Raw genomic sequence first — 17,614 nt, 5'->3', positions numbered from 1 at the left:
TTTAAGCTTCCCGCTTACCACTGTCTTTTGATATTTTTTTTATGAAATTGTAGGGTTTATATTTATTTTAACTAACATTTATTTTAAGCTATCTTTCCTGTCAAGCCTTTACTTTACCCTAGAATTGCCAATGCCAGAGTTATGTAAATTGTAGTAGAACGCGCATTATATTCAAATTTTAGCAGAAGTAAGTTGAGTTTAAATAGAAGGGAAACGAGTTTGTAAGTGTGCTTCTTGAATCGCTAACGTGAAGGTTGCTAGGTAGAAATTTAAGAACCGCGCGTTTCGGCCTGTGTGCCTATCTTGGCAGTTCGCTGAACCTTTCAACTGCTTAACCAGTAAGCTCGCTGAGTCTCAGCTGTATTTTAGAACGCGGTTAGGTTAGTTACGATTTCAGAGTCTCGTAGGTAGTGAGCTAGTTGTTTATTCATCTTGTCATTAATTTTTAGTTTCACATTTCTGTTTTTGTTAAACCGCCGCGTAGTTTGTGAGCGTCAAGTGAACGCAGCTGTTATTTCTAAAGTGGAATAAAAAGGGTTTTAAACCCTTTTTACGTGTTTGTGTAAATTTACAGTTCATAGCAGTCACTACCACGGTTGCTGACAAGTTGGGGCCACACTGTACTACAAAATAAAATACTTTTATTAGTTAACTCAAAGTAGTATTTTAAAGGCATGAATATTCTCAAAATGTCTTGCATATGAACTTAATATATACATATTTTCTTTAACAAGAAACAATTATTCATATCAGGGTAGGGTCATTTGATATGTTTTAATATCAAATAGCCTTTTTGATATTTTTTTGAACTGAAATAAGCTCAAGGAAAACAAGTCGCAAGAGCGGAGTGTGTCTTGTAATTTACCATCCTTCAAAATGTATTTGCTGATTGCCTAGTTTATAAATTACGTAGATAATTTAAGGAGACTGAGCATTTTTTGAACATCTGTTTCATCAGCTTTATAACTGAAGTGTGTAGATTGAAATGTATAATATAAACACTTTTTTTAAATAAAAACAAAATATCAAACTGGGATAAATTATTAATATTTTACACATGTTAATTAAGATATAAAATTTGAATTGTTTAATGTAGGATAAAACAAGAATAATTAATATTTGACACATGTGCAGGTATGCTCAAAAGATGAAATGCATGTGAATGTTGGTTTATGAATAGATTAAAAATAATTGCATTTAAGAGCTTTAGATAAAAGTGAATTTACATGCTTGTTGTGAAAAACGAAACTTTTCTATCTCCTAAAACCTCCAAACACATCAAAGATATTTTTTTCTATATATAACTTTAATAAGATATATTCTATTAAAAGAATTTCCCCATTTTCTTATTTTCCAAATTTCGCTTCAAAGATTAAATTTGAAAAAAGTAAAAGTTTGCAGTTCCCTGTTTACTCATTTTACTATCAACTTCTTCTACATAAATTAGTTAATGAATATAGTTTCTTTTCCCAGAATATCTAACCAAGAGATGTTATGCATTTCCTTTAAGGGCGATTAGTTTTTTTAAAATTAAATCTGTGATAAAGTTGATATTTCCTGGGTACAAAACTTCAGATTGGTTTCTATTTCTTTTTAAATTTTTAGTAAATTTCATTTACATTGTTCATGTCTTTTCTTCATATCTCTGTCTCTACATATATAATAAAAGAAAGAGTCTGTGTGTGTGTCTTTCTTTCGCGTTGCGCGTAAGCTAATACACCCATGGCTACGAAATTTGGTACATAGGTGCATCTAGACAAAAGCCAGTGCACCTCGAAGCGATTTTTTCGAAATTCGAATTATAATTTTTTTATTTTATGTTTTGTGACGAAATCGCGTCATTTTGAGGCATAATGGGCTATGGGAAAGCGAGATTTTACTATACACACTCCATTTTCACATCGTCATGAAACGTAGGCACTTAGCTATTTTACGAACATAAAATAAATTTCCTATTTCAATAAATTGATTAAATACGAATTTATTTATCAAAGGGAGCTTAACACCTTTTCAAAGGGATTTTTTCTAAAGAAGTTTATTTTAAAAAATGTACAGTTTATTTTTCTTTGATTTTTGGACACTTTAAACTTTCATACTTGCGACTGCTTTTGCAAAAAGAATTTTGAAAAAATGATGATATTTTGTATTTAAAAAAAAATTTTTTAATGAAGCTTCCGAGTACACTTCTCACATCTCACATCTTTAAAAATATGATTTTGGCAACAATTTTCCTTTCTTATTGTTGATAGATTTTTGATGAAATCGAATTATTTTGAATAGTTTCATTCTTTTAGAAATATGGGTTTGGCAACAATTTTTCATCGTATTTCTAATGTCACTGTTTTTAAGAGATTGGCATATTTCATTGTCATTTTTTATATATATAATACATTTTTATTAATTTATTATTTTTTTTTTTGATAAAGTTGTTCTGCAGAGTAAAATTCTGCGGGAAATTTTTTGTTTTGAGTTTCTTCCCTGTTATTTTTTGCTTATTTCACTATTTGTAAGATATTGAAAAGTTTTGCTGATTTTTTTTTCTTCAACGAAAAGTTGGTTAATTTTTTTATTAGGATAATTAATATTTACTTATTTCATTGTAATTTTTTTCTCTTGAAAGTATAAGATAAAATATCATTAATTATACTTTGCTTTTCAGAATTTTTTGTTTTTTGTATTCTTTTATGTTATTTATTGCTCATTTCACCGTTTTTGAGATATTTATAAGTTTTGAGTGATTTTTTTAGGAAACGAAGTTCTTACTTTTTATTATTAGCTTCCTCCATTTTTTAAATCCCACATATAGGTACATCGACTTGAAAACTTCGCAGCTCCCCTCTGATCAGAGGCGAGGTGGGCCATTCCCCGCTCGTCCGCTTTTGCTTAGAGTCACCTAATTTCGAATATACTTAGTCCTTCATCCGAACATGAATACCTCGAAGCATGAATTTTTAAAGTCGAATTTGCTTTTTATTTGTTTCATGTTTTGCGCGAATTTAGTGAATTTTTGATAAACAAACTAAGCGATTTAAAATAAATGTTTTGCCACTCAGCCAAGAATAAGATACTTGTCTTCTAAATTTAGTCAACAAACTCAGCGGTTTAAAACAAGTGTGCTGCCACTGCTTGAAATAATTTATTTTAATCTTCCACGGGCCAATGCATTGCCACTGGGCAAAGCACATGATATTTATTTTTTTAAATTTAATTTGTACGTTATTTATTAATAAACTAAATGATCGGGAAGTAATAAACGTAGTTCTTCGTCTGTATTATTATTAGTTACTGCCTAAAACCGTGAAATTACGTTAGCTGGACTCATTGAAATCATTACATATTTTTGATCTTTTATAATAATCCTATTAGAAAGTTGGTAGTGCAAGCGGCTAGTCTGTTATTAAATAATGTAGAACCTCTATTCCTCGCTATATTCATCGCACTGTGAAGAAACGGCATGCAGAGCTACCAAATTTTTAATACCCGTAGTCCTCCATCCGAATATGTTCACCTGGAAACTCGAAGTGTGAATTTCAATTTAAAAAAAAATATTTCATATTCTATGCGGAGTTAATGAATTTTTAATTAAAAAATTCAGAAAATTAGATGTGGTGTGTTGTCAATTGGCAAAGAGTAAAATATTTGTCTTTCAAATTTAATCAACAAATTGTGCAGTTTAAAAGAAATGTTTTGCCATTCGGTGAAGCATGATACATTTGGTTTTTCTTTCACATTTAATGTGTCAGTTACAGGTTAACAAAATAAGCAACTGAAGAGCAATAAATGCAGTTCTTTACCGCTACTATTATAAACTACTAGCTGGACTTATTGAAATCACTAAATATATATTTTTTGTTTGAATAACTATTTTAGATGGTACAAGTGGCTATTTGAAATAAGGAAAGATACTGACATAAAATAAAATGCATATTGAAATAAAGTACTTAGATTACTGCATTAGTAATTCAGGTAGCATATTGGCCGCTCACACAGCGCGAGGTTGTTTCAATCACCTTTAATTACAACCATACAGCCAACCAAAACCTTCAATTTTGTGCACCTACAATTTTTCACGCTGTCCGCTGACCGAATTGCTTGTTTTTGCTTAAAACTCTCATTTAAACTGTAAAACTGTCTTTTCAACTGTTTTTAACCGTATTTAGTGCTTTTCGGTTTTCCGTATTTTACAATTTTGAATGAAAATATTTTAAGTTTGATTTATTTTTGCCTTGCTACGAAGTGACAACTGAATTGATTTAATGAGAAATGAATTGCTAATGAAATTCGAGGAAATACGTTTAAATTAAGTGCAGCAAAAACTCTGTATAACTTAATAGGCCGTGGAAGGAATTAATGTGGTGTCCACGCCAGATATTTTTTCTGGAGCCATAGTCTCTCAACATTTACGACGGTGACGCTGCTCACAACTGAACACACAACGATGCAGTTATGGGGCAAGGAAAATTCTATAGCATCTCCTATGCCTCCGATTATCATGCCTGAATTCCTACTTTCTTCAAAGAAATACAGCTCTACGTTTTCAAGTGTGCTACGCTACATTTGTTAATAAGACGAGGAATTGTGCGGCGCAATTTATTTTTTTACTGCACCAGATTACGGGAGAACATTTGAAACATTCACTTCTAAAACATAAAGTACTGAAGATACGAATAATATTGTTTTAATAAATGATCCTATTATTCTCTCCAGTGCACAAATATTTCAGTAGCATTTTATGGTGTTGGCTTTAATTTGGAAACCACCAAATTCCAGTCCCTCTTCTTTGTACATGTATACTTTATTTCCGTGCTCTCATTTATAAAATCGGAAGTTAATGCTTTTTACTTTTCAGGAAAATTGCCAAAGAATTTTTCCCCGATGGAACACTCTTCCTTCAGCTGAATCTCTAAACAATAAACTGGATGGCGAAGATTACAGTTTCCCAAGGATGTTCACAGTCACCGTGGAAAAGTTGTTGGCATGGCCACAAATATTGAGTGGAAGAAAAGCCATATTTGAGTTATATGGTAAACAGCAGATATGTATTTTTCAAATATTACTTTCATTGCTTAAATATAAAAAACATAATTGTAATCCGATATATTAATGGAAATAACCTGCTCAAATCCTCTCGTTTATGATATTTGTTACTCATTGCTGTGCACAAACTGATCTTGACTACTTTTCAAATCTAGAAAATTTCCAGTAAAATTATAAGGATTCTTATTCTTATTCCTTATGTAAAAATATTACTTTCAATATAGGGTCGCGCAATGATAATTCATTCTTTACTTTATAAAGTATTTCTCCCGCCTATTTAGCATGCCTTCGTAGTGTAGTGGTCAGCACGCTCGGCGCGTATACGAGAGGCCCGTGGTTCGAGTCCCGGCGAAGACGTTGCACATTTTTCATCTCTCCTGCTTCCAATTAACTTAATAGCTGTACAACTGACGCCCGAACTAAAAGGTGGTGAATAATGATTGTTCACCACCAGGATTTGGCTATTGAGCCTCCTAAAACCCCAGCCACCCTTTAAAAGGGAGAGTATATAAGGTATTTCTCCCGCCTATTTAGCATGCTTTCGTAGTGTAGTGGTCAACACGCTCAGCGCGTATTCGAGAGGCCCGTGGTTCGAGTCCCGGCGAAGACGTTGCGTACTTTTCATCTCTCCTGCTTCCAATTAATAAAATAGCTGTAAAAGTGGCGCCCGAACTAAAAGGTGGTGAATAATGATTGTTCACCCCCAGGATTTGGCTATTGAGCCTCCTAAAACCCCAGTCGCGCTTTAAAAGGGTGTATATAAGGTATATAAGGTATTTCTCCCGCCTACGTAGCATGCCTTCGTAGTGTAGTGGTCAACACGCTCGGCGCATATTAGAGAGGCCCGTGGTTCGAGTCCCGGCAAAGGCGTTGCTCATTTTTCATCTCTCCTGCTTCCAATTAACCTAATATCTCTACAACAGAAATGAGTAAAAGGAATTTTATTAAAAATGATAAGCTTAATTAATTTCTTTGAAAGTCAGAGTAAAGTAAGATTTGAATGATTATTTCTATATATTTCTAACATGCCGTACTTTTCATTTAAGTTTTCTGCTCAGAAATCCTCTTAATTTTCCTTTCTCTGTTGTCAAAAAGTATTAGGAGAAAATATACGAGTAAATACTGTATTATTATATTTTGAACTTAAATAATTTTATACATCTTGGATGGAATTATACAAAAGATTATGTTCACTGCTTTATTTTATGCAAAGTAATTTATTTTCAATGATGATTCCTTTAATTATTATTCATTTTTCCTATAATAGTTATTCCTTTTCTCTTTTAATGATAATTTATGAAGTCATTTCAGCAAGAACAACAAATTAGAATTTTAATTTATTCCCGAAATGTGGCAAAAGAATAAATTTTGTGCTTTATGATAGGAAAAACGAAAGTATCCAATTGTATTAACATTGATTTACGACAGGATAAACTGAAAATTTCACTTAAATCTTGTTAGCCACACTAGAATAGATTAAACCAAACAATAATAATTCATTAAAATTAAAATATAAAGAATTCATGCTACGATTTAAAATAAAATTTAAAGAAGAGTAAGGTTTCAGAAATTATGAGGTTCAAAATAAATCGAGGATTTTTGAATTGATGTCTTACATAATTCAAAAATCAAATTATTTTTATCCAAATACAGCTTTGGATAAAAATAAAATTAGTTATTTCAAAGTCGCTTAAGCATTATAAAAAAGAATTACTGGTGCCTTTACCGTTGATATTTTCTATACATCTATAACTCTAATTAAAAATAGCTAATATTTTTTTCATTCAAATTCCATTATTTTAGAAAGGTTCTTAATTTTTTTTTCTTTACATGGGTATATGTCGTATTTCGTGAAAAAGGCATATTCATTTAAACAATTTCTTGTCTAGTTTTGGTAATGCAAAAAGTTTAAAAAGAGCTCTATGCATCAAACGTTTTAGTATTTCAAAATGGAACTTCCACTAGTTTTGCTACAAGTAAGGAAAGATTACTGTCGATATGAATCCCTGAAAAACGAGTCTTTTCTAAGTTCGATGTGGATTAGACGTAAACGTATCTAGACAGAGTTCCAATTTAATGCTGTTGTTCCTGTCATTCCCATTTAGTTTCTGAATAAAGCGAAGTTGATTCTGTCTTGTACACAGTGAGTTAAAAGTTTAGAAATGTCTCCCCTTTTACAAAAATCAAGACTAAATGTTCGATATGAGCAGCGAGCAGGAATTACTCTTTATTTATCTTGGAAGTGCTCATCTTGAATCTTATTCAAAATTTTTAAATGGAAAAATAATGTGAAAAATAAATTTAAACTAGAGTTTTCTCAAAAACGTAAAAGTTCTATTAGTTTTTTTTATATTTTTATTTCATTTAATATCCTGAGAAATTACATAATTGGACTGTGAATGCCTTATTATTTCTATATTCCCTATCTCAGAGCTCGGCATTTAATGTCGAGGAAAAAATTATGTATTTCTTATGAACAGCAGAAAAAGATTTTGTGCTTTTGCATATGAGCTTAATAATTTTCATTTCAACATAACAAAGATGATTCCTATCATTGTGACCACATTATTAAAAAGATTCAGTAAAACGCGTTTAGTGAATGACGAGTACCGGAGCAAACATCCACAAGCTATATATACAAATAAAAACAAACGCGACATCCTTAGATTTAATGAAACTTTAAATGAAAAGTTAAATGAAAGTTTTTTCAACAGGCAATCTCATTTTACGATATAGGTTCTGCAAAAAATTCTTGTAAATCCTACATTTTTATGATGGAATTTTAGGGATTGTGCCTGTAACTAAATGTAACTTGTGGCAAATCTTTGAATAGACGTTTAAGCCATTTACAGCTATGTCTAAGATGAAACAGAACTTAAGAAGGATGTAAAAGACCATTTTATTCAGAACTGAAAAGTACTAAGTTTATAAGGTATTTCTTCCGCCTTCCTAGCGGGCCTTCGTGGTTGATTCTGCACACCGGGCCGGTATTCCAGAGGTCCGTGGTTATCCGTGGTTCGATTCCCAGCGAAGGCTTAACTTAATGTCTCTACAAAGTTAACAGAAGGGCACCTCTTGACTTACAAACCAGCCAGCATTTATGATGTAACTCAAAAGATAAAGAATTCAAATTTAAAATCAAGTTAAATCTTAAATTAGCCTAACAGCTGCACAGGAATAAATAACGCGCAAGTTGGCTCAAGTCTATGCCGGCTTATTGTGCTATTGTCTATACCGTCGACAAGAAGATGCAGCACAGAAGGCAGACTGCTATCGAAGAACTGCAACTATTAACGTGGCCTTCAGCAGGCTGAACACTCTGATTAAACAACCTAAAACTTCTCTTTAAGTACTATCTCTTTCTGCCTCATTTGAATACCGGCGAACTAAAAATTAGCATTCGGCCTGGAAATCAGAAAGAGAGAATGACAGTAAAGCTACTGAACGTGAAATAATTGGTTAGATTAAAAAAATAGATTTTTACAGATTCTGTCTGACCGTAACTGAAATGTAGTAAATTTGCTGATTTGTAGCTCTAATATGAAAGTAACTATGAAAATTAGAGATAGACATTATTCTGATTTCTGAGTTTCGGGACAGATAAAATATCATGTCTTTTTGCATTTTAAATAATTAATTTAGAATATCAGAATGATGCAAATTAAATAAATTTTTAATCAAGACTAAAAGACTTTCTTGACCTTATACACTGAGCCCTGTCATATTTTAAAATAATTGCTTAAATTGCTATATGCAAAACTTCTCATGAGATGGCAGGCCATCCCAGTGATGTTAAAGGCCATTTAACTGTGAACACATGTGCAAAATACTGTTCAATGAAGAGAGATTCGCTTCAGTTCATCTGCGGAAATTAATAGTAGTAATTAATCTTAAATTTGTATTTAAATTTTCTTAGTTTTTTAAGCTGCTGATATTTCTGATTTATCTATGATATGAGTTAATAATTTTTTATGTCATTTGAATTATATGAACTTTTACTGCTTTTTCATATCTTTACTTTCATTGTCCTTATTTCATATCTTTAATTATTTTTACTTGTTTTTCATATCTAAGTGAATTCAATGAAATATGTTTACTGATTTTCCTTGTACCCGTTGTCTGTCTGATTAGGCTGAGTTGATGCTACTAAGTATATACATACATATACTTATATATATATATATATATAATAATTTATTTCCTAAACAATATTGATTAATTGATTATATTATCTCCTAAGTTTAATTAAAGTAGAATTATTTTAAAAGAGTGAATCCATACTGGTAAGTTATATTTTGAAAGATTTTTTGAAGTAACTTGAAAGTAATATGTTAATAATGTTTTAACGGGGACTGGAATTAAATAATTATGGAGAACAAAATTTCAATTGTAAAAGGAAAAATTAAATTAGAAGCATGTAATCATTGTCATTGATCGGAAATTAGTTGACTTTTCAAGGGGAACAAACCAACTCCCGTTCAATGAACAATAATTAATAAATAAATACGTAAATACGAAGGTGTTTCGTCTTTACTCGAGTAATAAGGTTAAGACAAACCGGCAATTCTAGTCAGGCCAAATATTTCCGCGAATAAAAGGGATTATGAGCCAATGCTGATACTCGAAGAACTTATTCTTATGAAGCATTTTAGCCAATTCAATTTTGAGTGAAAAGCAATTTCTGTAGAGAAATCCGAAAAAACTCGAGTAACCGTCCCCGACACCCTCGTGTTTATGTTATGCATTGAGTTCTATGAGGGTGTTTTGCATTTCTATATTATTTATCTATATTGAGTTCTATATTATTTATGTTATGCATTGAGTTCTATATTATTTGTAAAAATTAAACATAGGAAATTGTCATTGTGAAATAGAATTCAAAGTATAAAGTTGAAATAAACATAGAAGATTACAAAATAAGATAAATAATGTAAACTTTGTAAAAACAAATCAAAAATAATATAAAAATAATATAAAAAATAGCGAATGTGCATGAAGAAATAAAGGCCAGAAAAAGTATTAAGTAACTTACATTCTTTCTAGTGGGAAGTCGGCAAAGTGTTCTCTTCGAGTCTGACTCAGAAGTGTAGGGTGTCCGAAAAATTCTTAGCGGCAGTGGGGGCTTTGAATAATATCAGTCGGTAAGACTTGGGTGAAGTAATTTATGGTAGTGGGTGGGACTCGGAATTCTTGAGGGATGTATAATGTGGAGTTCTTATTTCAGTGAAACTGTCTGTTAAGACTTTTTTTTTTTTTTTTTGAAAATACTAGTGAATGGAAATTAATTAATTTCTGGCTAATTGTCGTGTCGTAATGATTAAGAATTTAAGAAAGGAAAAAAGGAATTTTCATTGTCTAAGAGCTATTAGACAGACTAAAGATTATGAACTAGGCCCATTTTTTTAGTAACAGCATAGTAATAGCATAAGTCTTAAGACATTTAGCTTTTTACAATATATACAACTGAGTAATTACACTATATACAAATCCTTCAACTGATAGTCATCCAACTTATACCGCCTTCTCAGGTTTAGGAACAAATTATCATATCCCTATCACTTAAATGATTTAGAGTGAGTATTTAACGCCTGCTCTTTTAAGGCAATGGTTAATAAATTGAATGGGTATTAGATTATTTTTGAGAATTTTAATAAGGAGAAAAATTTCACGTAATTTTAATTCGTTGTATTTGATTTATTATTGTATTGTTAATTACTTTTTTGGATATGTTGGAGTTCCAATTTATTAATTTGTTAGTATTGAAATTGAAGTTTCTTGTTTTGTCAAAAAGTAAAATTTTTTTGTAGTTAATGATTTGAAGATCTAGATAGTCTATGCTATTTTGTGAATTATTAATTTTATTAAGTGTAAGACAATTTGGATAAATCTCGGAGTGTTCAATTTTACCAAAATTATTAATTGTAATAAGGTCATCAATATATCTGTAGGTGTGCTTGTAGTAAATTAATTCTTATGGTTGTAGATTTTTTTGGAAGTTAAATTCTTTGATAAATAAAAAGATATTACAGATCGAGGTGCTGGAATGTAAGCCCATTGGCAAACCTCTGACTTGTTTAAAAAGTTGATTTTAAAACTTGATGTAGTTATGAAAAAGTGTGAATTTTAGGTAGGTTTTCCATCTCTTCTTTCATCATAATTTTCAGCATATCAAGGAAGAGTTTAGGTAGATCAAGTAGACTGGTATAGATTTCTTCTAGAGGAAGTGAGGTATATAAGTTTCCAAAGTCATAGCAGTTAATGTTTGGAGTGTTATTATGGATGATCCAGCAATAGTTATGATTAGTGTTACAATTGTTGAAAATAAATTTACAGATTTTATTAAGTTGAATTGAAAAATAATATTCTACATTTTTCTTGTAATTATTAGTTCCATTAGCTATAAATCTGAATTTTAATGGTGTTTTATGGAATTTGGGAATTGCATAAAGGTTAGTAAATCTGTTGTAGTTTGTATTGAAAGTAATATTGAGTTTCTTATGAAAAGTTTTAATCCTGTTTATTATATATGTTTCTGTAAGGTTTTTATTACTGAGGAAAGCAATCCTGGATTCACAATATTTGGTTTACATAAGACGGGTGAGTGAACAAAGAAGGTAACCCTAAAGCTTCCTGCCAGGAGGAAAGCGCAAGCGAAAGTGTCACAGCAATTCAGAGGAAGAAGAGAGGGAGTCAAAAAGTTTCAGTTCGAGTTAAAAAAGTTTTGGTTTATAATTTAGTGCTAGGGCAAGATATATCTGCATTAAGCGCTACATAAGATTGCATGATTGATTTGAATGACTCAGTTTAGACTTAGAGGGCTATTTTTAGGACAAACAAAGTCTCCAAATTATATAAAAGATAACAGAGTTTATAGCCTCTAGGTCTTATATTTTAAATTTTCAAAATATTTTTTTATTTAACTATAAAATGAACAATAAAATCTAATAATTTCTTGTAAGATCTTAGATTTTTTCAACTGAATGCTTGGAATAGCGATATTTAGCAAGTATCGCCAAGCTTTGACTCTCATTGAAACAAACGGTAATTTTATTTCTGAGAAGTGACTATAATTTGAAAAGAAACAATGTGTCGAAGTATTGCTTTAATAATCAATAATATAATTTTAGAATACATTACGTGTGCAAAAATTTTAATCAATTTCAAACATTTGCCTTACGCTAATCATCAAAGTAAAAGATTAAAAACAAATAATTATATTTTTCTGAATTAATGTCTTCTTAATGCTATTTTTAGAGCTGCTGAGAAAATACAAAAGGCATCGACAACTCGGGAATTTATATACAATTTTAGTGAACGGCATTGCGAATACCTAAAATTGTAACTTAATTTAAAGAAACAAAACATCCAGTTTGCATCTAATGAGTTTGTTAAATGAATTAGGTTAGGTTATAAGGTGTTTCTCCCGCTTTCTTCGTGGTCTGCACGCTGGGCGCGTATTCCAGAGGTCCGTGGTTTGATTCCCGGCGAAGGCGTTGCATATTCTTCATCTTGCCTTCTTCAAAAATAATCCTAATGTCTCTACAAGGTTAGGCTATTCTAATATGGCTAAGCACACGAGGCTGTCAGACTAAGTTGAGGATATGCCTTCATGAAAGATTTTTTTAGAGGGAAATTGGCTTCTATTCTCGTTGCACTTGGGAAAACGAACTATGCAGCAGCCCATTCGCCTGAGTTTGAACCCATGTCGAAATGTCAGTATTCAACCGTTTTAACCACTCGACCACTGGTGTGGCTAACTGATTTAGGTTTATATTTATTTGATCTTCATATGGTAATTCTCACGCTAATCAAAGGAAGAAAAAAGGAGCATTGTACCTGAATCTAATACAAGAGCAAAAGATTATTTCTTTATGCTTGCGAAGTAACCACATTAATTTAAAATCCGATATATATAGTAAAAGCATTTGAAGATCGAAGATTAACTGATGGCTGAGAGGCTAAAAACAAGATATACAGCTCAGCTTTTAGTTCTGTTTTCCAGAAGCTAAATGCAGACTGCATGGATATTTTGACGTTTTTGCTAAATCTGAATAAATTTTTCTTAGAAAGTCATCAAGGAGGATATACCCTGCTGGCCATTAAAATTGCAACACCGTGAAGGAAAACAAATACAAAAAAGATATTTATTGCACTTAAAGTGTATGGCATAGAGATAAAATGATTAAATTTGTAAGCAGTTTGGGGTTTACAGAGGTACGAAATTAATAGAATCAGATGCCACCCTTGGCATCTAAAATGGCATTTACCTGGTTAGGCATGGAGTCGAACTGGCCTTAGATGACAGAAATGGACAACTCATTCCAAGCTGCTTCAAGTCTATGCCACACATCATCAACCGTATTAGCTGAAGAGGGGTGGCGGGCCAGTCTCTCAGAAACCCATCTTGTTGGACCCCTTATCTTGTTGGAAGATGGCGTTTGGCAGGCCTCGAAGATAGGGCCATCATCAGCAGTATTAGCTGGAGAATGGTGGGCTCTCAGCAACCCATTACCAGATGTTCCAATGGGTGACAGATCTGGAGACTGTGCAGGCCAGTGCAGCAATTGAATAAGTTGTGTATCGAGGAAGGTCAGAAAATGAGGTGAAACATGTGGTGTTGCATTGTTTTGTTGGAACATGGTGTCTGGGGCCTCTAAGATAGGGCAAAACCACTGGACGTAAGATGTCAGAAATGTACCGATCTGCGTTCAAATTACCGCTGTTCATAACTAGAGATGTGCGTGTCGTGCACACAATAGCTGTCCAAACCATTATACCAGGTGCAGGTCTCCTATGCCCATATCGAAGGCAAGTAGGCTACATGCGGTCTTCTCGGAGCCTCCAGACACGTATACGGCCATCAGAGTACTGCGCGAAAAAACGGGACTCGTCTGAAAGGTCGACGTTGTGCTACTCCTGTATCGAGTTTTGTCATTCGGCTTACCGGAGTCGCCGTCTCTCCCTATACTTGTATTGTCAAGGGAAGCCGAAGTAATGGTCCTAGTGTTGATACTCCACGCGGCTGCAAACCTCGACGCACTATACGAGCGGATACTAGGCGTGTTACAAACATGCCCTTTTCCTGACTGACTAATGGTCCATGATGTGGTTGTACGGTTTTGCAGGGATGACCTTACAATATATCTGTACTGTCGATTATTAGTCATAGGAGGGCACTGAGATCCAGAATGTCGTTCAATATGACTCTCAGCAACCCACTAATTCCATATTCGCATGATAGTAGTTGGATGTCGACCAGTACGACGCGCGATATCACGGAACGATAATCCATACTCTCGGCAGGCAACAATCCTGCTTCTATCGTATAAGCATTTCTTCTTATTATTCCAGACATAGCACGATATCCCGAGCAAACTCCGCCCTTACAAAGCGCTTTCCGAATGAGAAATACACTACGCAAATTTTCTTTTATGCAAATCTTCAGATATCGTTTCTCCCTCCTGCATCATCTTGAATGGGCTGAAATACTAATCATTTGCATATCTCAACTTCTTGTTCCTTTAATGTGATTTTGACCTTCGCCAGATCATTCCTTCTTTGTGTTGCAGTTTTAATGGCCGTCAGTGTACTTTCTTAAAGAGGTATGCCTCATGTATTTTACTTTAGTTAAATAATCTCATTTAAAGTCTAATCAAAAACTTAAGTTCTACGAAAAGATAAAATTTATGATAAAACTATTAACACAATTTATCGCTTAACCCGTAACTTTTATTATATATATATATATAATTGCGGCTTTTGAATTTTTTATATACGACTGCTACTGACATCTGGTTTGGCCTTTTCTGATCTGTAGTATGAAATTCCCAGCGGCTTGAGGAACTAAACTTTTAGCTAGCTACCCTTTCTTTCACATTTAATCTCTTAACTGAATTATGATGCTCTTATCTGATTGTTCTGTTCCAGATATGGAAATAGCGCGAATTGTTTAATTTGTATTTTAGTTTTATTAGACGTTTCCTGTAATAAAGATTAGGAGGAATGGAAAGTCTCATAAAAATAATCGTAAAATCGTTGATAGTGCGATTACAATTTAAAATGTTCCAATTTGATCTTGCAGTTACAGTATCTCCTTAAACCAAAAGAAATTTATATCGTAAATACTGATGTACGTCAGTAAATTTACCTAAACACCCTCTATCGAAAAGATTTTGATGTTAGGTCCGTGCTTAAAGAACTCTCTCAAAGTTCTTGAATTATTACTCTCGTCTCTTTAGGCTACACTACCATGCATTTATCTTTAGTATGTCTTCCCAAGTATTGTCATTGCAAGAAACGTAAGATTTTTAATTTACTACTACGCGGTCTCACTTAAAGTCAGTTCTCAGAATATTTTAATTTGGAACGGTATTAGATCTATAATTTATCTTTCTCATTTAATCAGTCTATCACATCTTATTAAACTGAGTTATTTATATACAATAAACGCATTTCTCATTAAATTAAATCTTTATTTTTCAGTAATATACCTAACTGTTATGACTTAAAATTAACTTTTTTTTTACTGGGATGGTAATTAGTATGAAAATTTACAGTATTGTTGTAATTAAATAAAAAAGCGTTTCTAATGCCATGTTATTATGTACCACAATGCAGAATTAATACCTTTTTTAACTCTATACATTGTTGTTTCGATTTGGGTGCTCCTTTGGTAAATAATGTCTTGCACTTGATTTTACAGCATGACAGATTAAAAAAAGAATTATTAATAATCTCACATACCAGAAAACTACCCTCTGGATATCCTGAGGATGTTGCTCACTGGATAAGCGCACATCCTCAGAACATCCCGGAATATCCCCCTAACCTTTTAAACAAATCCTCCCGAGTGCTTAATGTCACATCCCAGTATATCCTCAGGACTATCTAGGTGCTGTCGACAGCGTATGGGATGTTGTTAGAATTTAAAATCCTTCTTCCTATATCCTCAGGACATCCAAAAATATCCTAATTTCCTCCTAAACACATCCTTCTGAGTGCTTAATGTCGCATCCCAGTATTTCTTCAGAACATCCTATCCTATCCCTAGCAGCAGCATACAAAGTATAATAAATAATGCATAAACTAGAATATTTATTCTTGTAATCATTTATTAATCTAATATAATTAATTTTTAACAAGTATCAAAGGGATTATTATTATTAAAATAACAATCCATATAAATTCAGCAAATAGAATTTATAATAAACTTTACCCAAAAGCACTTAAAATTAAATACTTTTTTTTATGTCTTTGATACTTTGCAAAAGACAACAAAACAAAAAAGAAGTACGAGGGACACCTGTTTTGCATGATTTAGAGTACCTTTGTTTTTAAAAAAAATCTATCTTAAGAGACAAATTAAGTTTGTATTTACTCTGTATATGGGAAAATGTCGGGGATATCTAAATCAAAAAACCGATTTACGAGCAGAATCCGAGTGAAATTACTAATAATGAATGATCTTATCAAGGCAATTACTGGAGCCTACGAGTCTGAGGGGAGAAAAAAATTAATACAGAGAGATCGTTTTAGATCCAGATACGTCTTACTGCAAGATAATTTCATGACTGTTTCTGGAAGAAAAAAAAAAAAAAAAATTCGTATCGGTCCATTTTGCTGCGTTCTGTCTTAAGCGTAGGAATTATTCGTGCAACAAATGGGCGTTTTCTCACTGCCTACTTCTCTTGATTAAGATAATATGGAGGCAAATGTGTGATCTTAAAGATTAATTTCAAAGACCAAAAAATTAATAATTAATGACAAAAAAATATTTATAATATTTTAAGAAAATAAGTGAAGAATATTGTAAAATTTTCAATTCAGGTTTTCATGCTTACCACAATATTTTTCATCTAAGAATTTTTATATTAACAAAATATCTTCGAGTTTTGACAACTAATTATTTCTACAGTTTTTAATTATTATTTAAAGCACTTTTGATTATAAACCACGAGAAGAACTTCTAAAAAATAATTATCAAAATAAGAAAATACTCTGGGAGAGAAATTGGTTATAATCTCATTCTTCAGAATAGAATTATATCAAGCGAATTCTGATTTCTCAATTTCTATCTTTCCCAGCATCAGACTCAAGCCTATATAAAGATATCAAAATTTTCTCTTTAAAAAAAAGCGACCTGCATTTGTATGCTTAACAAAAAAAATATGTTTGAGAATGATACTGTGCTTTGAACGTTTTGCATTATTCAAAATCTTAAGATACGTTTGAACATTTGTCTTAATGCAATTTGAACATTCGTCTATATTATAGACGAATGTTTGATATATTATTTATTCGAATTTAATGTAATAAAATATCACAGTTTATAATAATTAATGGAATAAAATTTCCAGAGCCAAGTAATAATTATTTTCTGTTGAATACTTATTCAGCTAATATCTATTAATTCCTAAAAATTTCCTTACGCTTAGAAATATATAAAGACTTTATTCATATTAACAAACTATTTTACTGATGCATTCGCTAGTAAATAATTTCATATTTTTCTTTACTTTTTTCTCTTAGTTTGAAAATTTAATTCCAGGTCAAATTAATTAATTATATCATTTTAAAA

The 17,614-nt window shown here is 32.0% G+C and overlaps 1 protein-coding gene across 3 annotated transcripts in view; it reads left to right on the top strand.

Annotated features, from left to right (window-relative positions):
- LOC118186767 (spermatogenesis-associated protein 22-like) overlaps nt 1-17,614 on the top strand; it is a 163,653-nt gene that overhangs the window by 97,707 nt on the left and 48,332 nt on the right. For all 3 annotated transcript variants that reach the window (XM_085822351.1, XM_085822346.1, XM_085822348.1), the window contains exon 5: nt 4,850-5,024. In XM_085822351.1, coding sequence (XP_085678477.1) covers nt 4,850-5,024 — 175 coding nt within the window. The remainder of the gene's footprint in view (nt 1-4,849; nt 5,025-17,614) is intronic.

Source organism: Stegodyphus dumicola, chromosome 1, assembly GCF_044657685.1.
Source record: "Stegodyphus dumicola isolate Sdum_Otavi_A_Nest chromosome 1, ASM4465768v1".
Taxonomy (NCBI): domain Eukaryota; kingdom Metazoa; phylum Arthropoda; class Arachnida; order Araneae; family Eresidae; genus Stegodyphus; species Stegodyphus dumicola.
Note: the sequence above shows the minus strand (reverse complement) of the source record. Positions and strands in the feature narration are given on the sequence as shown.